Source organism: Salvelinus namaycush, chromosome 12 (genome assembly GCF_016432855.1).
Source record: "Salvelinus namaycush isolate Seneca chromosome 12, SaNama_1.0, whole genome shotgun sequence".
Classification (NCBI taxonomy): Eukaryota; Metazoa; Chordata; class Actinopteri; order Salmoniformes; family Salmonidae; genus Salvelinus; species Salvelinus namaycush.
Genome location: NC_052318.1, coordinates 33,855,962 through 33,879,389, shown reverse-complemented (window position 1 = coordinate 33,879,389; position 23,428 = coordinate 33,855,962). Strand labels below are relative to the sequence as shown.

The 23,428-nt window shown below is 41.1% G+C and overlaps 1 protein-coding gene across 2 annotated transcripts; it reads right to left on the bottom strand.

Moving 5' to 3' along the window:
- Positions 1-312: 312 nt before the first annotated feature.
- LOC120057146 (sestrin-3-like) lies at positions 313-15,619 on the bottom strand. 2 transcript variants are annotated; one of them, XM_039005602.1, is made up of 10 exons: positions 15,343-15,619; positions 8,688-8,753; positions 8,208-8,408; positions 4,472-4,654; positions 4,015-4,248; positions 3,716-3,863; positions 3,492-3,610; positions 3,171-3,361; positions 2,805-2,949; positions 313-2,066 (listed from the first exon to the last, which is right to left on the bottom strand). In XM_039005602.1, exons 1-10 carry the CDS (start codon positions 15,418-15,420, stop codon positions 1,980-1,982), a joined length of 1,452 nt encoding a protein of 483 aa, XP_038861530.1. In that variant the 5' UTR covers positions 15,421-15,619; the 3' UTR covers positions 313-1,979. The 2 variants fall into 2 exon arrangements, with proteins under 2 accessions (XP_038861530.1, XP_038861531.1); XM_039005603.1 differs by lacking the exon at positions 8,208-8,408.
- Positions 15,620-23,428: the final 7,809 nt, after the last annotated feature.

Genomic DNA, 23,428 nt, shown 5'->3' with positions numbered 1-23,428 from the left:
GCGGCTGGCTTCCGGGTTGGAGGCGCGCTGTGTTAAGAAGCAGTGCGGCTTGGTTGGGTTGTGCTTCGGAGGACGCATGGCTTTCAACCTTCGTCTCTCCCGAGCCCGTACGGGAGTTGTAGCGATGACACAAGATAGTAATTACTAGCGATTGGATACCACGAACATTGGGGAGAAAATGGGATAAAAAAAAAAAGAAAGAAAAATGATAATGTGGCTTTGATAAAGAAGACACGACCTCCCAAAACTATTGCAACAATCTTGAAGCACAATCTCGAAGCACAATCTTGGTAAGAGAAACAAAAGTGCAGCTTTAAATTTCAGACCAGTAGATTATAATTTTGTAAAGTTTAGACAACTCAGCGTCCATCTTCATCGGTTATAATTCGAATGATACATTACCTAATTGTTCTTGTTAATACAAGTTGTTTATCCCCCCAATTAAAACACTATAAAATATAAGGTAGGTTGGCAAACAGTAAATAGTACTTTGGTGAATGGCATCTGAGTTCACAGAGATATATTTAAATAATTTGATCAATACATCTAAATGATCTAAACCTTCACACAAATGGGGGGAGGGGTGCTAATATTTAACACATTTCGCATGTGAGACATACAATGCAATGTCTTAATATTTGAGAAAGATTAGAGAGAAGGGAGAGAGGATTTAAGGAAATACAAACATTTCTTGCATATTTCCAACTGGGAATTACCAACGTTCCAACGTGCAGATACAGATGTGCAAAGAGCAACAATCATTCACAAAAGCACCATGACTTTTCCAACCGTACACTGATGAAGAAATAAGCATCAAATAAATGCTGGTGAGACTCAAAGTTAATTAACAGTGCAAATTTTAGGGTTAGGCATTTGCACTTGGTGATTCTTCAAAACAAAACAAAAACAAAGAGCACATTCCCAGCACTACTGTAGCTTATCTCAGTTCTGAAATGTACTGTACTTCCTAATGGAATATACATTTATTTTAATTTTAAATGCCTCATGGATCTAACATCTGTACTGTACACTGCATCTTTGAAATAGAAATATAGACAAGTAGGCAATATGAATGTCTTACAGATCCTTTTAGAAACATTTGGCACAGAAATATGTCACAAACAGGATGAGAGAGGGAAAGCAATACCTCAATAAAAAAATCATACAATTGCTGATAATGTTGCTTGTGCACTCCCCGCTGTGATACAATCTCTATTAGGACAAATATTGCAGAGAAATAATTCTCAATAAATATTTTAATTAGACAAATTTATTGACAAAGGTCTAAATATACTGAAAAGCATAAGTATTCTGTCACAGCCTTTTAAGTTGCAAAAAATAAAAAAAGGTAAGAAGAATGAAGACCATATTGCACTTGTTAAAGTATCTGAGTGCCACAAAAGGGCTTGCTCTGTCAATCAGATAACCTTCTAATCTTGTTTCTGATATTGGTGGCTCTGTCTCAAATCAAGGCATTACATTCAGAGGTATATTCTTGTGTAACACTGTTACTGGCTATTCATTATCCTCCTTAGAGCTGGATTTCAGTACTTTGTGAGGTTGCTTGGATAAACAATTTCCAAAAGTTAGTCATGAACTCCAACCCCTTCACTGCATGTCACTGAAGCCAAACTGCCATTATCATTTTGGCAAAGGAGGATGATAATAGTCAGTCATGTGCACCCGTTTTCACTTGCATACACTCACAATAGGATTTCCTTAATCTTCACAAACTTCCTCTTTACAAGGGCATTAAGCTAAAAAGACCTCAAAGTCCCCACCCAACCACACAGTAGGAGGCCAGTTTTAGAGTCATGTGCCTGGTAGAGAGACAATTTTCTGGTTCCAAGAGGCCTCGTTCCTGGGGCTGTGGAAAGGGGAAGGCCGGTGGTGGTGTTGGGGGAGGTGGGGTGATGAGGACTGTAGAGGGCTGGGGTTTTCTATTGGTCAGTTGGAGAAAGACAACCCGCTGTGGTCGGTCAGGTCATGTAACGTGTGATGGCGCGCAGGGTGTATAGCAGTTCTGCCTGCATCCTGGCCTCCATTAGGAGTAGGTTCACATGGACCTGGAGCGGGACAGGGAGGCTGAGGATTAACATACCATACAGTACATACTATAACACAGTACAGTTACTTTATATAACTGGCATGGTATGGACTGCATTATGGACAGCCACTGAGCTGTAAAATGGATATGCATTTGCAGAAAATAGACTACAAAAGACATCTCACTGAGTCTCATATGTAAACGTAGTGAGAGATTTGGTTCAGACAATACTTTTTAATGGGGGCCAAAGAAAAAGCTGTTTGTACAGACATGATAATTACTAACTAAAGTGAATGCTGCTGTCCTCATTATGTCAGAGATTAGATGTTTGTTCCAGGTTGTCTTGACATGAGCTTTAAGAACAAGACAATGACCCTTCTACCCTGCTGGTCCTAATGATACACGGTGTAACTTGCTCGTCTTGCATCTCTTTCAGCCCAGTCAGATTCCAACAGGGGGCCTCTTTGCAGAACAACCCAAACACAATAACAGCATGTTCCTGCGGCCAAGAGCTTCATTTTCTTCAGCTCTGCTCAATAGTACTAGTGTACTCATGAGCCAAAGCCTCCTGCACAAACACAATCAAACAGCATGACCAGTCCTGCCACTGAACTCTGGCCTATTTACAAAAGCATATCAGGATTCACAATCTCATTTTTGTGGCTGTGGACGGTGAATGCTTGATTGCAAAGAATACAAACAACATAAGACTATGCTCTCGCACGAACACAAGCACGAGCATTGACAGTTTTCTAACCTTCTCGGAGTGGCGGAACTGGCACCAGTAGCTGTCGTACATGCGGCGAGTGGTCCTCTCTGGATAACATGTTACCGTCTTTATATAGACCTTCAGACTGCGTTCCAATAGCTGATTCACCTCCCCATAGTCATAGTCATCATACCTGCAGACAGGACATCAAATAAATCATACTATCAGAATGGAGCATCACTTTACTGTCTACTAGGCCATTTATACTGTACTTCAGGGACTATTCTAAGGCTTCAACAATCACTTACACACTAATTTAAATATAATAATTATCCCACTAACTTGACACTAAGTGTCCACACTTGATAGTGCATGAGAAGTGTATGTGACTAAGGATAGAAGGCGCTGTCTTACCTGATGCCATACATGCAGTGCACGTAGTTGAAGAGTGCACGTCGGAGCATGGTGGTGTCTACGTCCTCGTGACTGGCCATGTTGTAGTAGGTCAGGTCACACGCTGTCCGGAACTTGTCATCCAGCAGCAGCCCGATGTCTGAGTACAGCCTGTTGACCAGAGAGAAACCATGGTCCTCCCACGAGTAGTCCTGCAGGCAGGCAGGCAGGTAGACAGACAGAGACATTTAGGTGTTAAGAAGTGACTGTTAAATCTATAGATCTTGCACTTATGGTATGATAGTGGAATTTACATTAATTTGATCTATAATTATCCCCCACCTGTGCTCTAAATGTTGGTGGGTTGTCCTCTCCATGTCGAGCAAAGTGCTGGTACCCAAAGGTGGCATCCTCTACAAACCGAGACACTTTGGATGTGGGCATCACCTCATCCTTCATATCTGCAGTCACAATGGAGATGTATTATAATCAGTCATGACTTCACTGACAGGTTTACATTAGTACTCAGTGAGAAACAGACAACAGGAACAGGTGTGTTGCAGTACCCCCAGAGCCCACCAGGAGGCTCTCTTTCTTCTCTTTCTCGAAGCGTGTGGCCATCTCTTCCTGCGAGGCCTCATCCTCCTCTCTGTCCTCCTGCAGCCTCTTCATTCTGTCCATAAGTGCCTCTAACTCACTGACCGAGTCTGTGGTCTGAAAAACACACAACAAACCAGAACTCTATTAATGTGACAATAGAGTTACACATACTTAGATACATTTCCAACACAATCCCTCCAAACACACATAGCTAAATCAACTCAGTAAAGCATAGATCAACAGTAAGTCATGTATGTCATTTCACCACGAGGCTGGTGCTGCTGAGGTCTCGGTCCAGGTGATGGTCGCTGGCCAAGTCACATGTACAGTAGTCACTGATGTAAACGGACTGGAAGCCATTGGCATTCTGTGGATCCACCTGGGGGTTGATACCACTGCCAAACACAAAGCTGGCCAGGGAATGGAAATGGGCCAATATGACCACAGAATGGACCAGCTCTGCCAAAGACCAACTGTGCTCCCCTGTCTTCACCAAGTTCTGAGGTAGAGGGAGGAGAGAAAAACGTTTAGTGGGAGTTACTTTATGTGTGAGTACGTGGATAAAAGTCATGCATACATGTGTGTGTGTGTGTGTGTGTGTGTGTGTGTGTGTGTGTGTGTGTGTGTGTGTGTTAGTGAATAGATATATATATATATTGTATGTGCATATGTAGATAATGTACTTGAATATGAGTAGGTTTTATGCACGTCTGTGTTCTAACCTGAATGTGCTCTTTGGTGATGAGCCAGGGCCTGTGTGCTAGGATCTTGTTGATCTCGTTGAGGTTCCTCAGTCTCTGAGGGGCGTACTGTAGACCCTTCAGCCAGTCTAGACACATCCCCATCCTGTAGAACTCACGCACATGCAGAGACACCAGGAAGGAACACTGGTGACGCGCTGCAGCCTGGAGACACAGAGTTTTTTTTTTATTTACATGAATTCTAGCTCACTGTGAAAACTCTTCCTTCACTGTATGAACTGTGTATGTTTATTACTGTCTAAACTGTCTTTATATTAATGTTCTATATACCGTCTTCTGGGTAGCACTGTATTCGACAGTCCAGTTTTAGCTGGCATTCAGCAAGTACTAAATCGTACAAAGTGTTGCTTGTTTCAAAGAATTTCTCAAAAGACTAAAATGTCATCATTATGCAATTATTATTTTACTATGTAATGTCTAAGTAAATAAGCAGACTGTAATATAAAGCATGAATCTTTTCTGTAAAATGCATGACCTTTAAATTAACGTTTTACAGTATATGCATATTGTATTTGTCTAAATTCTAAACATGACCTATTTTACTCTGTACATTAAATGTTTCCACATGGTTCTTTAACACTGCATTGCATTCAGCTGTTCCTTATGACATAATATACTGTGTCTTTAAGAGTGAGGGGGCTGACATTGACCTAGTTGTGGAGGGGCCACATCAGGAAGAGGGTGAGTTGGAAGTGGGCTGGGGCCGGGGTCGGGGGGGGTTGGTAGGACCATCTGAGTTTGCTGCATACCAATGCTCCACAGGTGTGGAGGCCAGTGTGTCTGAGCACAGGGCAAACACTGCCCTGCTTAATGTCTCCACTACAGAAGCGTCCTCAGTCCAGCACCACCCCAGGGTCATCTCAGTACTGAGGCGAAACTTTTAACATCATACGGAAAACATCATCCGTCACTCCGGGAAAGAGCCATTGGTTGTTATGGAAATGGGTCATTAGAGAAATATGAATATGGGTCAGCAGGAGATTTGTGTTAGGTAGGTCTCCTGAGCAGGGAGAGGGAGGCTCTAAGGGAGGATGTGTATATGCAGGAGACATTTTCTCCCAGCTATCCCGTACCATGCAAATGCAGGTAGAAGCTGCCCGTAGGATCAGCTTACCTTACCACCATTCCTGACCTCAACCCTTACAGGGAACAACGGCTGCATTGGAAATGGCACTCTATATATAGTATACTCCTTTAGGGCTCTGATCAAAAGTAGTGCACTATATAGGCTCCTGAGACCCAGCAATTCATTTTGTCCACTCTAATGGACATTCGTGCCACTGTGTTAAGTCCTGTTGTACCTTTGAGAGGCCATTCTGGGCTTTTCAATGATATCACATGTATGTATGATATCACATGTATGTATGATAACTTTCTCTCCCTGTGTTAGCACATGTATGGAAGGGGGAAAGGTAAATGTGTGTAATTATAAAAAATATATATATAATTTTAACCCCTTTTTCGTGGCATCCAATTATTAGTAGTTACTGTCTTGTCTCATCGCTACAACTCCCGTACGGGCTCGGGAGAGACAAAGGTCGAGAGCCATGCGTCCTCCGAAACACAACCCAACCAACTGCTTCTTAACACAGCGCGCATCCAACCCGGAAGCCAGCCGCACCAATGTGTCGGAGCAAACACATTACACCTAGTGACCTGGTCAGCGTGCACTGCGCCCGGCCCGCCACAGGAGTCGCTAGTGCGCGATGAGACAAGGATATCCCTACCGGGAAAACCCTCCCTAACTCGGACGACACTGGACCAATTGTGCGTCGCCCCATGGTCCTCCCGGTCACGGCCGACTGCGACAGAGCCTGGGCTCGAACCCAGAGTCTCTGGTGGCACAGCGATGCAGTGCCTTAGATCACTGCGCCACCCGGGAGGCCGTGTAATTATAATTTATTTGATATTTTAATTGTTTCTAATAAATATCTCAGGAATAGTTTGCTAAGTTTTCAGAGCAGTGCTATCTTTTTTCACATGAAATAAGAGCTTTATAAATGTCCTCTGTGGTGGATATCAGGATGCGCTAATTAAACTCAGCAAAAAAAGAAATATCCTCTCACTGTCAACTGCGTTTATTTTCAGCAAACTTAACATGTGTAAATATTTGTATGAACATAAGATTCAACAACTGAGACATAAACTGAACAAGTTCCACAGACATGTGACTAACCGAAATTGAATAATGTGTCCCTGTACAAAGGGGGGGGGTCAAAATCAAAAGTAACCGTCAGTATCTGGTGTGGCCACCAGCTGCATTAAGTACTGCAGTGCATCTACTCCTCATGGACTGCACCAGATTTGCCAGTTATTGCTGTGAGATGTTACCCCACTCTTCCACCAAGGAACCTGCAAGTTCCAACAGGTCCCAGACGTGCTCAATGGGATTGAGATCCGGGCTCTTCGCTGGCCATGGCAGAACACTGGCATTCCTGTCTTGCAGGAAATCACGCACAGAACGAGCAGTATGACTGGTGGCATTGTCATGCTGGAGGGTCATGTCAGGATGAGCCTGCAGGAAGGGTACCACATGAGGGAGGAGAAGGTCCTCCCTGTAACGCACAGCGTTGAGATTGCCTGCAATGACAACAAGCTCAGTCCGATGATGCTATGAAACATCGGCCCAGACCATGACGGACCCTCCATCTCTAAATCGATCCTGCTCCAGAGTACAGGCCTCGGTGTAATGCTCATTCCTTCAACGATAAACATGAATCCGACCATCACCCCTGGTGAGACAAAACCGCAACTCGTTAGTGAAGAGCACTTTTTGCCAGTCCTGTCTGGTCCAGCGACGGTGGGTTTGTGCCCATAGGCAACACTGTTGCCGGTGATGTCTGGTAAGGACCTGCCTTACAACAGGCCTACAAGCCCTCAATCCAGCCTCTCTCAGCCTATTGCGGACAGTCTGAGCACTGATGGAGGGATTGTGCGTTCCTGGTGTAACTTGGGCAGTTGTTGTTGCTATCCTGTACCTGTCCCGCAGGTGTGATGTTCGGATGTACTGATCCTGTGCAGGTGTTGTTACAGGTGGTCTGCCAGTGCGAGGACGATCAGCTGTCCGTCCTGTCTCCCTGTAGCGCTGTCTTAGGTGTCTCACAGTACGGACATTGCAATTTACTGCCCTGGCCACATCTGCAGTCCTCATGCCTCCTTGCAGCATGCCTCAGGCACGTTCATATTTTTTTGTTTTTCAGAGTCAGTAGAAAGGCCTCTTTAGTGTCCTAAGTTTTCATAACTGTGACCTTAATTGCCTACCGTCTGTAAGCTGTTAGTGTCTTAACAACCGTTCCACAGGTGCATGTTCATTGTTTATGGTTCATTGAACAAGCATGTGAAACCCTTTACAATGAAGATCTGTGAAGTTATTTGGATTTTTACGAATTATCTTTGAAAGACAGGGTCCTGAAAAAGGGACGTTTCTTTTTTTGCTGAGTTTAGGGTTTTCACCTACTGTACCCATTTACTGTATGTTACATTTTTCATATTTACTATCAACCGATTCTTTATTTCCACTACAGTGCACATAAAATAAATAACATTTTCCTTAAAAAAAACAATTATTTGTAAAATGTGATTTTAAAAAATATATAAAAAAATATGAATTGTCAGGTCTCAGGAGGATAGGGAAATAGGATGTAATTTCAGACACACCCAATGACAATCTATAGGTTCATCCTATATCATCCTATACCATGATGGCAATGTAGTGTCGGCAGTGGAGAGGCAGGGGGCCGTCCATCCTCAGCAGGTAGAACTGGCTACGCAGGAAGGACTCCAGGTAGTGGGGGTGCAGTCCCATCACCTGGGTCAGATGGTCCACGTGGCCCGACAGAGAGTAGGCCTCAGCCAGGATCTGCTCTGTTTGGGGGTCCACCTGGGACGCCTCCACAATCTGGACCCAGGGAGGAGGGTTGGGGGGATGGGTCAGGCAGGACCGGGAAGAGAGGGGTTTCAGTCAGGCATTGTGTATTGAACCATTTTACAGTAAAGCTGCTGCTGCTGTAATCTGAAATGTGTTTTATACCTCTGAGTTCAAGGCAAGGTGAAGATAAAGACAAGGGGGGAAAAGCGAGAGAGATTAAACGGAAGTGACAGTGAGAAAGAACGAGAGAGAGAGTCGGCTGGACAGGAGAAATATAGCCTCAAGGCACAGAAAGAAAGTATTTCTCACCTCCTCTTCTGGAATGAAGGCACTGGGTCCACTGGAGAAGGGTCGCGGCACCCTGACTCCTTTCTCCTGAGACAAGACAAGAGCAGCAGAGAGGGAAACGGGGTTAGCTAAGGAACTATACAACACAAGGAGCTTAGATGTACAACCCCACTTTTGGCACAACCTAAATGAACTCTCAGCTATGTTGGCAAACACAAGAAAAAAACATCAAATTAAGAGATAAAAAGAGGGCATGTATTGAAGTGAGGTTTGATATGTAACAGCCAGGCCTTTGTGTGTCAGTCCGTTTGCTCAGAGGTAAAGTAACCCCCTCCTCCTGTTATCTGTTGAGATGAGCAAACAGCCTGTGTGCACACACATTAGCCAGGGAACATTGGAAACATGGCCTGGGCAGAGGAAAAGACGGTAGATTTATGGTTCACCGTCTTTTATGCGTGTGTGAGTGGGTGTTGAAATGTACATTTATATTAGGACAGTACATCTATTGAAGTTAATATACTGAGAGCCTGTAGGAGAAGGATGGTAAAAATATCTCTATAAGAGGCAGGAAGTCAGACAGGCAGGCATATAGACAGATAGGTTATATGGAGTGATCAATGCTGGGCTAAGGAGAGTGAGCCAGTCCTCCTTCAGGTGCAGTTGAAATCGGAAGTTTACATACACTTAGGTTGGAGTCACTAAAACTCGTTTATCAACCACTCCACAAATTTCTTGTTCACAAACTATAGGTTTGACAAGTCGGTTAGGACATCTACTTTGTGCATGACAGAGGTAATTTTTCCAACAATTGTTTAGACAGATTATTTCACTTATAATTCACTGTATCACAATTCCAGTGGGTCAGAAGTTTACATGCACTAAGTTGACTGTGCCTTTAAACAGCTTGGAAAATTTCAGAAAATTATGTCATGGCTTTAGAAGCTTCTGATAGGCTAATTGACATAATTTGAGTCAATTGGAGGTGTACCTGTGGATGTATTTCAAGGCCTACCTTCAAACTCAGTGCCTCTTTGCTTGACATCATGGGGAAATCAAAAGAAATCAGCCAAGACCTCAGAAAGAAAATTGGAGGCCTCCACAAGTCTGGTTCATCCTTGGGAGCAATTTCCAAATTCCTGAAGGTACCACGTTCATCTGTACAAACAATAGTACGCAAGTAAAAACACCATGGGACCACGCAGCCGTCATACCGCTCAGGAAGGAGACGTGTTCTGTCTCCTAGAGATGAACGTACTTTTGTGCGAAAAGTGCAAATCAATTCCAGAACAAAAGCAAAGGACCTTGTGAAGATGCTGGAGGAAACGGGTACAAAAGTATCTATATCCACATTAAAATGAGTCCTATATCGACATAACCTGAAAGGCAGCTCATCAAGGAAGAAGCCACTGCTCCAAAACCGCCATAAAAAAGCTAGACTACGGTTTGCAACTGCACATGGGAACAAAGATCGTACTTTTTGGAGAAATGTCCTCTGGTCTGAAGAAACAAAAATAGAACTGTTTGGCCATAATGACCATTGTTATGTTTGGAGTAAAAGAACACTATCCCAACCGTGAAGCACTGGGGGTGGCAGCATCATGTTGTGGGGATGCTTTGCTGCAGGAGGGACTGGTTCACTTCACAAAATAGATGGCATCATGAGGAGGAAAATGATGTGGATATATTGAAGCAACATCTCAAGACATCAGTCAGGAAGTTAAAGCTTGGTTACAAATGGGTCTTCCAAATGGACAATGACCCCAAGCATACTTCCAAAGCTGTGGCAAAATGGCTTAAAACCTCACTAGGGTACGCTAGCGTCCCACCTGGCCAACATCCAGTGAAATTGCAGAGCGCCAAATTCAAAAACAGAAATACTCATTATAAAAATTCATAAAACATACAAGTGTTATACATTGGTTTAAAGATTAACTTCTTGTTAATCCAACCACGGTGTCAGATTTCAAAAAGGCTTTACGGCGAAAGCATACCATGCGATTATCTGAGAACAGCGCCCAGTAGACAAATCATTACAAACAGTTACCAGCCAAGTAGAGGAGTTACACAAGTCAGAAATAGAGATAAAATTAATCACATACCTTTGATGATCTTCATATAGTTGCACTCACAAGACTCCCATTTACTCAATAAATGTTTGTTTTGTTCGATAAAGTCCCTGTTTATATCCAAAAACCTCCGTTTTGTTTGCGCGTTTTGTTCAGTAATCCACAGGCTCAAACGCAGTTACAACAGGCAGACAAAAAATCAAAATAGTATCCGTAAAGTTCGTAGAAACATTTCAAACGATGTTTATAATCAATCCTCAGGTTGTTTTTAGCCTAAATAATCGATAATATTTAAACCGGACAATAACGTCGTCAATATAAAAGGTAAACAAGAAAGGCGCACTCTCAGTCGCGCGCATGAAAAATCTCTGGGACACTGTAGGGTCAACTCATTCAGAACTGAAAAAGTGTGTGCGAGCAAGGAGGCCTACAAACCTGACTCAGTGACACCAGCCCTGTCAGGATGAATGGGCCAAAATTCACCCAACTTATTGTGGGAAGCTTGTGGAAGGCTACCCGAAATGTTTGACTCAAGTTAAACAATTTAAAGGCAATGCTACCAAATACTAATTGATGCTACCAAATACTAACTTCTGACCCACTGGGAATGTGATGAAAGAAATAAAAGCTGAAATAAATAATTCTCTCCACTATTATTCTGACATTTCACATTCTTAAAATAAAGTGGTGATCCTAACTGACCTAAGACAGGGAATTGTTACTAGGATTAAATGTCAGGATTTGTGAAAAACTGAGTTTAAATGTATTTGGCTAAGGTGTATGTAAACTTCCGACTTCAACTGTACATACATCGTCTGACCTAAATCTCTGAGAAGAGGAGAGAAAACACAGCTGCGTCTACAGGACAGTGAGAATTACATCACAAGTGGTCAAAAAAAATAAAAAAATCTTGGTCACCCTACTTCCTTTTTAGAATTAGAACACTCATAAACACTTTACATAAAGAGAGTCAACATTCCTGACTTTTGAGTGTTTTAAAAGTGTGTCACTTCAGTAATAAAAATGCTTCTGCTAGAACATATAAATGGCTTGCAGGTGATATGGAGTGTGAGCTTGGAGAAACTGCCAGTTAGGGTGTATTTTATTGTATCTTCAATATACACTGAGAGTACAAAACATTAGGAACATGACAGACTGACCAGGTGAATCAGGTGAAAGCTGACCCTTATTGATTTCACTTGTTAAATCCACTTCAATCAGTGTAGATGAAGGGGAGGAGACAGGTTAAAGAAGGATTTTTAAGCCTTGAGACAATTGAGACATTGAATTGCACACACAAAATCTAGAGGGTGAATGGGCAAGACAAAATATTTAAGTGTCTTTGAACAGGGTATGGTAGTAGGTGCAAGGCGCACTGGTTTGTGTCAAGAACTGCAACGCTGCTGGGTTTTTCAAGAATGGTCCACTATCCAAAGGACATCCATCCAACTTGGCACAACTGTGGGAAGCATTGGAGCCAACATGGTCCAGCATCCCTGTGGAACGCTTTCAACACCTTGTAGAGTCCTTCCCCTGACGAATTGAGGTTGTTCTGAGGGCAAAATGGGGTGCACCTCAATATTAGGAAAGTGTTCTTAATGTTTTGTACCCTCAGTGTATATCAAACTAATTTATAATAACTTAGACAGTTATTTAAGCAATAATACATGAGAGGCCATGTGTTATGACATTTTTTATAGTGTTTACAAACTTTATAAATTGCATGGCTGGGTAGTGGATCTGTAAAAGCAGCAGCAGTAGCAGCAGCAGTAGCAGTAGCAGTAGTGCGTTGCAAGGTAACGAAGTAAACGATGACACTTTTTATGAATCTACTGGCCATGTGTATGTTGTCTAGTATATCATGGGCAGGATAGGCTCTAACAATGGGAATTCCAAACCACCTGTTGTATAATAAACACTAGACTGGGGTTGTCTGTGTATTTAGCTGTCTTACAGTACATCTCCATGGTAATAATATTACATAATGGTTAAGGGCCTCAAGTTCAAAGGTGGGAAGAAGGTTTATAGTACAAATGGATAACAAAGTTACATAAACACCAAAATATACAGTAAGACAATGTAGTTCTCTATGGGTGAGAAAGTGTGTGCGTGCGGGTGAGAAAGTGGTGTTTGCGTGTGCGTGAGAGAGAGAGTCAGACAGAGACCCCTCTCTGTTCTAGTGGCATATGTCTTGCTACATAACAGACGTTTGAATGTGCGCTCTGTCAACAGACCAGCCATTTCCTGTGAATTTAGCTAATTGGGTTGAAGCCCTGTGACTCCCACTGCTACCATGACACAGACAGACCTTCCCTGGGCTGCAGACAGTTTCACCCTGGTATTAATCCCTCCCTCTTTTCCTCTCTCTCCATCCCTCTCTCCTCCTCTCCTATCATATCTCCTCTGCACCCTCTGTCTGTCTGGCCCTTTGTGTGTGTTGGGTGATGAATGTCTGTTGTTGGGGCAACGTGGCTGATGCAGTTAACTGAGATTCCATAGAGAGAGGTGGCTCCAGTGCTCCTCTCTACCTGCCTGTGCAGATTTAAAGAAGAGCCTGGACCCGTCTGTCTCTATCATCTCCATCACAAAAAGCAAATAGCCTAAAGCCAGTTTATAAAAACAACAATGCTTTTTGAAGAAAGTTGTAATTGTGGAACTAGTATGATAGATAAGTAATAAAGCATCAAAAACCAGAATCTTACATCATAATTAATGATAAAGTATGAATTTACAGTGTCATCGCTCTCTCAGTATACTGTAATTTCCAACCAAGAGGGTTTCTGTTGAGAACAACCTGTATGAAACCTCTTGGATTCAACCTACAAAATTAAAGATCTATACTCTCTGCCTTTACCAGTATATGTCTATGTGATCGTGGCATTGTGTATTTACCAGTATCTATTGGTAACTGTAGACAGCAGACATAAAACAGTACTTTTTTCTGTCAGTGATGTTTGTCAGGAAAGGGCTGACTCTGGTGTGCAGACAGACAAAGCTGTCTCTAGGCATTGTAATCTATGGATGTCCACTCATGTTTTGTTGTTACAGGGTTGCTCCACGTCAAAAAGCACAAGAAAGAGGATTTCGACACCCACCATCTCAGATTGCTCTGAAATTGTTTCTGTTGTTGGAAACAGATAAGATTAGCATTCCTGCAACATAATTTTGTGGAAATAGAATTTGATCTCTGAGAAATTAAGCTAATTGATTGTATCCAAGTTGGCCATTTTAATTTATAGAATTCATATAATATTCAATAAATGTAGTACCTAACATCCGATTTGGCCCAAACCTTTTTCGAACAATGAGTCAGACGTGAGGAATCTAAAGAAATTGTCAAAAGCCCCCCACGGACCCCCCACACTTCACGCCAATCCCACCCCAACAATGAATATATAGAATAAGTTCTCTATATTTGACTAGTAGTATGGAGCTCCAGCTCAGAGTATTGTCTCTTCATCCTATTTAATGTATTCTCAGTGAATTTGGAGACATTTTTCCCCCTGTTCAGTTAAATTAGTCATTGAAGTTGTTAGGTTGATGTCCCATCCTACATCCTGATATTACCAGGTTCTGACCACTAGATGGTGCTGTTCCTGCTGTTAAGTGAAATGAATCTCCCCCCCATTGTTAAAGGGATGGTTAACCCAAATGACAAAATTACATATTGGTTTTCTTAACCTGTAAGCAGTCTATGGACCAGGTATGACAGCAACCAATGCCTTGGTTTTGTTAACCTGGCCACTGTTTCAAATGCAAACATTTTAGCATTTGTGTCGTAAATCCAATGCAAGTCAATTTGTACCTACGTTAGCATTTTCACGCTTCATATCCAAATCATCTATAAGTAACATAATTGAGTTACACATACGTTTTTTAAACATTAGGATGCCTTGGACATGAAATGTGAAAATGCTAATATAGCTTTTTTTTGTTGCATTTTCACACTTCATGTCTAAATCATCCTAAAGTATCAAAACATGTATTGTGTAACTCAATGATGCCCTGGAGATGACAGAAACGGACCTCCTCTTCTGCCTTGAGACCATCCTACAATGACACCCTATCAAAAACTGGGTCATATGTACCTAGACTAATGGCTACTAATAATAGCAGTCAGACTCAGAAAGCAGGGCACTAGAGAGATATCCATGTTCTTATCAAATCATCAATCTATCCCCCAACTTTATCGCTATCATACTGATTGACGACCATCCTGGGAATTAAATGAATCCAAATGGGGCAATCTGTTGCAGATAACTGTACATTATTAGGTTTGAGATGGTTAAACTAGGCCTAATTGGAATTACAAACGATTCTGAAGCAATTCTATAGATGATGTTGAAATACAGAATGCAGTTGAATGCACAAATATCAGTAAGGCAAGGAATCGCGATCCTGCAGTCTGAATCACTAGATAAAATGAAAGTATACTAGGGCCTAGGCTACTACTCCTGCAGGATCGCAGTGACATCTTCATAAGATGCAACGATATTTTATCTAAATTGGAAGTAATAATAAATAGGCCTGACTGATCACCTTGATAAAACATGATATTGGTCGACTAGTAAAAGTAACAATTGGAGAAATCAAATCAGGAAACATCATACCTTTTTCCTTATCACCTTCTGACAGATGTTACAGATGTGAAATGGGTTGGAGGTGAAAGACTCCGCGCTGACGTTCATACTGGCTGCCACTTTAACAGTCCTAGACACCGTATTTTGAAAAGTTTTTACTGTAACATTACTTTTTCTGTACAGTTAAATTACAGTATATCCTTCACTTGTAGGTGCGGCGGCAGCGGCGGGTTGGAGATGGGGAGACCGAAGAGCTGTTAAATTACGAAGCCTTTCTCGAGAGTTCTATAGGCTCCGTCCTCCCCAGTCTCGCTCACCACACACAACGTCAGGCAGTTTTTGAGCGAACTTCTAATTTTGCTCTGCCGAAGGTAGGCACGCCCAACAGCCAATTGCCGCAAGAGGGGTGTGTTTGCTGAACAACAAAAAGGTTCCACAAACGGCACTTTTTAATAGGCCCCAACATAACTAAAAAGTACCTTGAATCCGTAACAATAAAGCAAACAATTTCAGCAATAGAAAAACTATCATATGAGTTTTGTTTGTGTCACCCAGTATAGAATAGTCTTTAGGGTTAAATTGCAATAGCCTACATTTGCCATAGGTAATTTAAATTGGATAGAACATGATATATATAATATACTCAGGTCTCCAAGGTTGGTTTTACTAATAGGCTTCAGAAAGTTCACACCCCTTGACTTTTTCCACATTTTATTGTGTTACAGCCTAAATTTAAAATTGATTAAATTTAGATTAATAAAAAATGAAAAGCTGAAATGTCTTGAGTCAATAAGTATTTAACCCCTTTGTTGTGGCAAGCCTAAATATGCCAAGGAGAAAACATTTGCTTACCAGTCACATAATAAGTTGCATGGACTCATACCATGACGAGATCCTGACGACATCACCTCATGTTTTACCATGATAATGCACGGCCCCATGTCACAAGGATCAGTACACAATTCCTGGAAGCTGAAAATATCCCAGTTCTTCCACTTACATTTTAGTCATTTGGCAGACGTTCTTATCTAGAGCAACTTAAAGTAGTAAGTGGATACATTTTCGTATTAGTTTTTTTTATACTGGCCCCCGTGGGAATCGAATCCACAACACTGGCGTTGCAAGCGCCATGCTCTACCAACTGAGCCATACGGGACCTATGGCCTACATACTCACCAGACATGTCACTCATTGAGCATGTTTGGGATGCTCTGGTGTGACGTGTTCCAGTTCCTGCCAATATAGAGCAACTTCGCACAGCCATTGAAGAAAAGTGGGACAACATTCCACAGTCCACAATCAACAGCCTGATCAACTCCATGCAAAGGAGATGTGTCGCACTGCATGAGGCAAATGGTGGTCACACCAGATACTGACTAGATTTCTGATCAAAACCCCTACCTTTTTTTAAGGTATCTGTAAACAACAGATACATATCTGTATTCCCAGTCATGTGAAATCCTGAGATTTTTTGTTACTGGCCTACATACCCCATGAAGTGGAATTATGTTTAAATATGTAAAAAAAAAAAAAAAAAATCTAATTAATAAAAAATGAAAAGCTGAAATGTTTTGAGTCAATAAGTATTCAACCCCTATGTTATGGCAAGCCTTAATAAGTTCAGGAATAACATTTTGCTTAATAAGGATCGTACCCTTTTTCAATTTTCGCCTAAAATGACATACAAATACAGGCAGTCCGATTTGGGTATTTGTATTTATTATGGATCCCCTCTTGTGGCATGTCTTGTGGGGTATGCATGGGTGTACCAGAGGTTTAGCCAGACAGCTCGGTGCATTCAACATGTCAATACCTCTCATAAATACAAGTAGTGATGAAGTCAATCTCTCCTCCACTTTCAGCCAGGAGAGATTGACGTGCATATTATTAATATTAGCTCTCTGTGTACATCCAAGGGCCAGCCGTGCTGCCCTGTTCTGAGCCAATTGCAATTTTCCTAAGTTCTTTTTTGTGGCACCTGACCACACGACTGAACAGTAGTCAAGGTGTGACAAAACTAGGGCCTGTAGGACCGGTCTTGTTGATAGTGTTGTTAAGAAGGCATAGCATAGCTTTATTATAGACAGACTTCTCCCCATCTTAGCTACTACTGCATCAATATGTTTTGTCCATGACAGTTTACAATCTAGTGTTACTCCAAGCAGTTTAGTCATCTCAACTTGCTCAATTTCCACATTATTTATTTCAAGATTTAGTTGAGGTTTAGGATTTAGTGAGTGTTTTGTTCCAAATACAATGCTTTAAGTTTTAGAAATATTTATGGCTAACTTATTCCTTGCCACCCACTCTGAAACTAACTGTAGCTCAGGACCTGAAGCAAGGATATGCATATTCTTGGCACCATTTGAAAGGAAATACTTTGAAGTTTGTGGAAATGTGAAATGAATGTAGGCGAATATAACACATTAGATCTGGTAAAAGATAATATAAACAAAAAAACATGCGTTTTCTATTCTTTTTTTTGTTCCACGATCTTTGAAATGCAAGAGAAAGGCCATACCTTCAGATAGGAGTCTAGGTGTAATTTAAATGTTGGCCACCAGATAACAGTGTGTGTGCAAAGTTTCAGACTGATCCAGTGAAGAATTACATTATTGCACAATATTATGTATCAAGTCTGCCAGGAGTTTGTCCAAATGTTCCGAACTGGTCAATTGATACATTTTTAAGTACATAACTACAGAGAACATACAAAAATGCTATGGTAAGATTTATTTTTAGTTTACACACATGATGGATCATTAGCTTATACACTAACTTTCACACATCTAGATGGCCGGGAGGGGTGGGTGTGGAGCAAGAGACAGCAGTGGGGTCAAACTGTAGACACCAGTTCCTACATTTAAACATAAACATTTATTTGATCAAACAAAATTATGCTACATTTTATCTCTGGGACCCTCGGGATGACAAATTAGAGCAAGATTACTGAATGTAAGTACATTATTTACCTTCAGAGGTGAATGTATCAAACCAGTTTCCGTGATAAAAGCTTGTTGTTGTGCACTCTCCTCAAACAATAGCATGGTATTTTTTCACTGTAATAGCTACTGTTAATTGGACACTGCAGTTAGATTAACAAGAATTTAAGCTTTCTGCCCATATAAGACTTGTCTATGTCCCGGAAAGTTGGCTGTTGTATACAACGTCATTCTAGTCATATTAGCGCACGTTAGCAACAACCGTCCCGGTTTAGGGACACCAATCCTGTAGAGGTTTTTAACAAGTCACATAATACGTTGCATGAACTCACTATGTGTGCAATAATAGTGTGTAACATGATTTTTGAATGACTACCTCATCTCTGTATCCCACACATACAATTATCTGTAAGGTCCCTCAGTCGAGCAGTGAATTTAGCGATTCAACCACACAAGACCTGGAAGGTTTTCCAATGCCTCGCAAAGAAGGACACCTATTGGTAGATGGGTAAAAATAATCTCTTTTAGCATGGTAAAGTTAATAATTACACTTTGGATGGTGTATCAATACACTTAGTCACTACAAAGATAGAGGCGTCCTTCCTTATTCAGTTGCCAGAGAGGAAGGAAAGCGCTCAGGGATTACACCATGAGGCCAATGGTGACTTTAAAACAGTTACAGAGTTGAATGGCTGTGATGGGCAGAAACTGAGGATGGATCAACAACATTGTAGTTACTCCACAATACTAACCTAATTGACAGAATGAAAAGAAGAAGCATGTACAGAATAAAAATATTCCAAAACATGCATCTTGTTTGCAACAAGGCACCGAAGTAATACTGCCAAAAAATTGGCAAAGCAATTCAGTTTTTGTCCTGAATACAAAATGTTATGTTTGGGACAAATCCAATACAACACATTACTGAGTACCACTCTCCATATTTTCAAGCATAGTGGTGGCTGCATCATGTTATGGGTATGCCAAAGTCAAATCTACACTGGAGTTTCTTACCAAGTGAATGTTCCTGAGTAGCCAGTTTTGACTTAAATCTGCTTGAAAATCTATGGCAAGACCTGAAAATGATTGTCTAGTGATGATCAACAATCAATTTGAGATTGAAGAATTTTGAAAAGAATAATGGGCAAATGTTGCACAATCCAGGTGTGGAAAGCGCTTAAAGACTTACCCAGAAAGACTCACAGCTGTAATCGCTGCCAAAGGTGATTCTAACATGTATTGACTCAGAGGGTTGAATACTTATCTAATCAAGATATATTCGTTTTTTTTTTTTGTATATATATATATATATATTTTTTTTTACAAATGTTAGAATTTTTCTTCCGCCTTCATCCAAAATCCAAAAATGACAATTAAATCCATTTGAATCCCACTTTGCAACACAACTAAATGTGGAAAAAGTAAAGGAGTGTAAATACTTTCTGAAGGCACTGTAACTGTGCTAGAAACTTTTATGTAGTTGTGTGTGTGAATGTTTGTACACAAAAACGCTGAAAGATGAAGGCTAAGTAATTTTCAGAGCAAAGCAACACAGGCCTTCAGCCCAATAGATCTTCATGGTTACAACCATTCTTTTCATCTTTATACTGAAAAACTATGAACAAAGACATAAAGGAAGGATTTTGCTTTTGTTTTCGGTGTATGGGGCCATGGTAGTGCTGGTAGGCCTGGAGTGAGACACCTATTTTCTGCAGGTATGCTGTAAATTCTCTTTCATTTCAAACGCATTTATAGTTCAGAGGAAGCAGGAAACATGAACTGCATACAAACACAACATTGAGTCAGCAAACTGAAAGAGAGCAGTGGTGGTAACAGAACCACTCAGCAATAAATCCTGACCAAACCGGCACCCACAGACATGTAAAGACGTCACCTCATCTCTCTTTTTCCTTTCAAATGCCTCTCACCCAGCAACAAAAACATCATATCAGCTGAGACGCATCCTGTGACCAATTAAAGTGCTGGATAGCTGGCTGCATGCGCAGGGTTAGTAGTGGGCGCATTTGAGTGGTAAGGCGAAAGCAACCGACAGTAGACAAAAGACAAGTGAAGTCGGGGGAGGTGCATCTGGGACAGCCAAAAGTCAGACACTAATGTGGTTCTCCAACAGCAAAGCTCAGATTACTATGGCAGTGTTGCCATTATTTATAAAAGTTGTTCTTTATAATGTCAAAATAAACATGGCTCCGACCCCCACATCACACACTGAAATCGTATGTGTGTACATTGTACAATCAATCAGTGAGAGAGAGCATCAAATATCACATTCATTTGAACTATACACTGTATACATCGTGGCAAAGTTGGTTCACGGTTTCAGTCATGTCTTTGGTCACATTTGCGTGGGTCAAACAAAACACCCTAATGATTGGATTGCCATAGAGCCTCCCATAATGCAGGCGATGAAGTTGGTAAAGAGCAACTGCAGAATTTTGCAGTCGACTGCAGTCGAAACTTCATGACCTTTGATCACATGATTTTTGTAAAGTTCATGCAGTCGATTTGTAGGCTCAAGTCGGACAATTTTCAACCCCATAATGCAACACACTTTGAACGGCGGGGAACAACGATCTCCACCATCTTGACAAAAATGATCAGCTCGAAAATGCTCAGTGTTGTTTCCCTAGTTATGGCTGAAACACTGTCCTCTCACGTCCCCTTCACTCACCACAGAAGTCTTTTCTGTTCAAGAGTCACGCAAGTAATGCCTTTCTAGTGTGATTTGACAAAATAGGTTTTGCACATTCAATACAAGACATTTATAGACACAGGCTGGAGTTATAATATTCCAAGAAAATAAACAATGTGTTCTTTGTGTTAAGTTTCTCTCTACATTGGACATTGGTGCCAGTACATTTGTAAAATAGAGTATTGACGTACTGCACATGATAAACTAACTGTGAATAGTAATTTGACTCTTTTAATTTCTCTATGATATCTCTTACCACTGCCCTCTCTAGTTTACTGCCTCTTGCAGTAAACTAGAGAAATTATCATTTAAAAGGGATATGAGTTCACAGGCGTGATAATGAAAGAAAAGGCAGCTTACACTGAGGCTGAGCAAAGATGTGAGTCTTCATTTATGTTGAAATGTCATCTTCAGTGTTGGGGAAGCTACTCTGAAAATATAGTTTACCAAGCTACCTATTACTTCACACAGGAAGAAGTTATGCTACACTAAAGCTACCCTAAATATAGTTTACTTAACTAAAGCTACTTAGCTAACTAAAAGTACTAAACTACATTCCAACTACCTTGTGAAAAATAATCTAAATCTGAAATGTCATAGGATACACATTTCAAGAACAGATCACAGAGTCCCACCTGTTTTGAGCCCCACATTTTTAGCAAAAAAAATTAAATACATGTTTTTGGGGGGGGCTTACCTTTTTTGCATGTTATTTTGGCATTAATACGTGTCACATATCAGTTTGCATACAATGTAAAAAAAACAAATAAAAATCATTGAGTAAAGCAGCATACAAACATGGTCTCTTTTTTGCTTTCTTGAGTAAGGCAGCTCCAAAATGCAGGTGTTTCAGCCTAGCTCAGTGCTTTCTGTGGTGGTGGGGCAGCCAGCAGAAAATACGTAGCGTAGGTATTGGTAATATTCTCTAGTTGCGCCATGATTAGCTCAGTGTTCTGTCACTCGTGGGGACAGTACGTCACCGCCAAGTCAAAGGGTAGACCTCGAAAATTCAACCCACCTGGGTGCTGTCATAGAGTTATATTAGAAGGCTCAAGGTCATAGGCCACAGATAAAATTACGTCAAATCATATCTACAGTAGCTTTGATTGGACTGATATTTTCAAAATCTTAGCTAGCAGTCATCATCATGAATCAAGTCGACAATCTACTGGCAAATCATTTTTAATCCTTGTCATAATGAAGAGAAATAATGGAGAAATTATAGATAAAACGTATCGGTGCTCATCGGCCATTGGACATAAACATTGCACAGCAAGATGGAAATCGCAAATTCAACAATGAGTGGTTTGGAAGGAATCAGTGACAGGGCTAACTGCAAGCATTGCAAAGCAATCACTAGCCTGCTATTCAGTGAAGTTGCTGTGTGGTCCCAAATCTGGGATTAAGTGTCTCTTTTCCAAGTTTAAAATGATAAACAGTTAACATTGGCCATGCTGTCAATGAAGCATGATTTGTGCCACGCTCAAAACAACTGTTAACTCGGAACTGTGAAAACTTCACTTCAGTGAGTTCAAGACAACTGGGAATTTAGGAAAAAACGAGCTCCGATTGGGAAATAAGTTTTGAACGGTCATCCAACTCGGAATTGTAAATCTGGAACTCGGGCCTCTTTCTAGAGCAACGACCTGAAGATCAATGACGTCATCATGATTCAACCTTGTTTTTTTCAGAGTTCCCAGTTCTCTTGAAAGCACCATAAATCCAGAGAACGCCAGACTTTGATGCCAAATTTGCTTAAGAAAGACCCCAGTGCCACCTTCCTGTTCAAGTGAGCACAGCACAACAAGGTGAGTCCAAAAATGTCTTGTATGCTGCTGCATAAATTATATAATATGCCAGGGAGATATGTATACTGTAGATAAAAAAGTAATACTAAGTGTATGTTGTGTAGTAAGCTGTTAGTAGCCTATGTGCCTCACCCTAATAATTTGGTCTATTTTCAACTCTTAATTTCGCCTACTGTTCTGACTTGGGTGTGCACATGTAGCCTATAACCTGTTTTAGAGAAATGTAATCATCAAATGTTCTAAGAGCTTTCATTGTCTGCTTATATGCCTCCTTTATTTATCCTATGGTTCTGACTTGGTGTACAGGGAGAACACTGTAAGAACAGCCCATGTTCTGAATTCTGTCGCTGTACATTTCAAAAGTGCTGAAAAAATAGTTATAATGACTACGTTCGTCCTAGCTCGCTCCTTAATGTCTTAATCGAAATAACGGATTGCCTCTTATCTGCTTGTCGTCCCCTTATGCCATAGTTTGTACATCTCAATTGTCATTAGGAACCCCATTTGTTTCAGCAACTCAGCCAAATGAGCTATGTTTTTTTGAAAGGCAGTAAATGTGGCTGAATGAACTGTCTCACTGCCAGACAAGGCTCCACTGATGGCCAGGTGTAGCATTGGTAAGATGTTGGGACTGCTGTTGGGAGAGCTTTATGTAG

Coding starts and splice junctions, on each gene's coding strand:
- LOC120057146 (XM_039005602.1), bottom strand. CDS start 15,420: ATGAACGTCAGCGCGGAGTCTTTCACCTCCAACCCATTTCACATCTGT. Junction 4,655..8,207: donor GACACTACATTGCCATCATG/GTATAGGATGAT, acceptor CTGTGTCTCCAG/GCTGCAGCGCGTCACCAGTG. Junction 2,067..2,804: donor AGTTCCGCCACTCCGAGAAG/GTTAGAAAACTG, acceptor GTCCCGCTCCAG/GTCCATGTGAACCTACTCCT.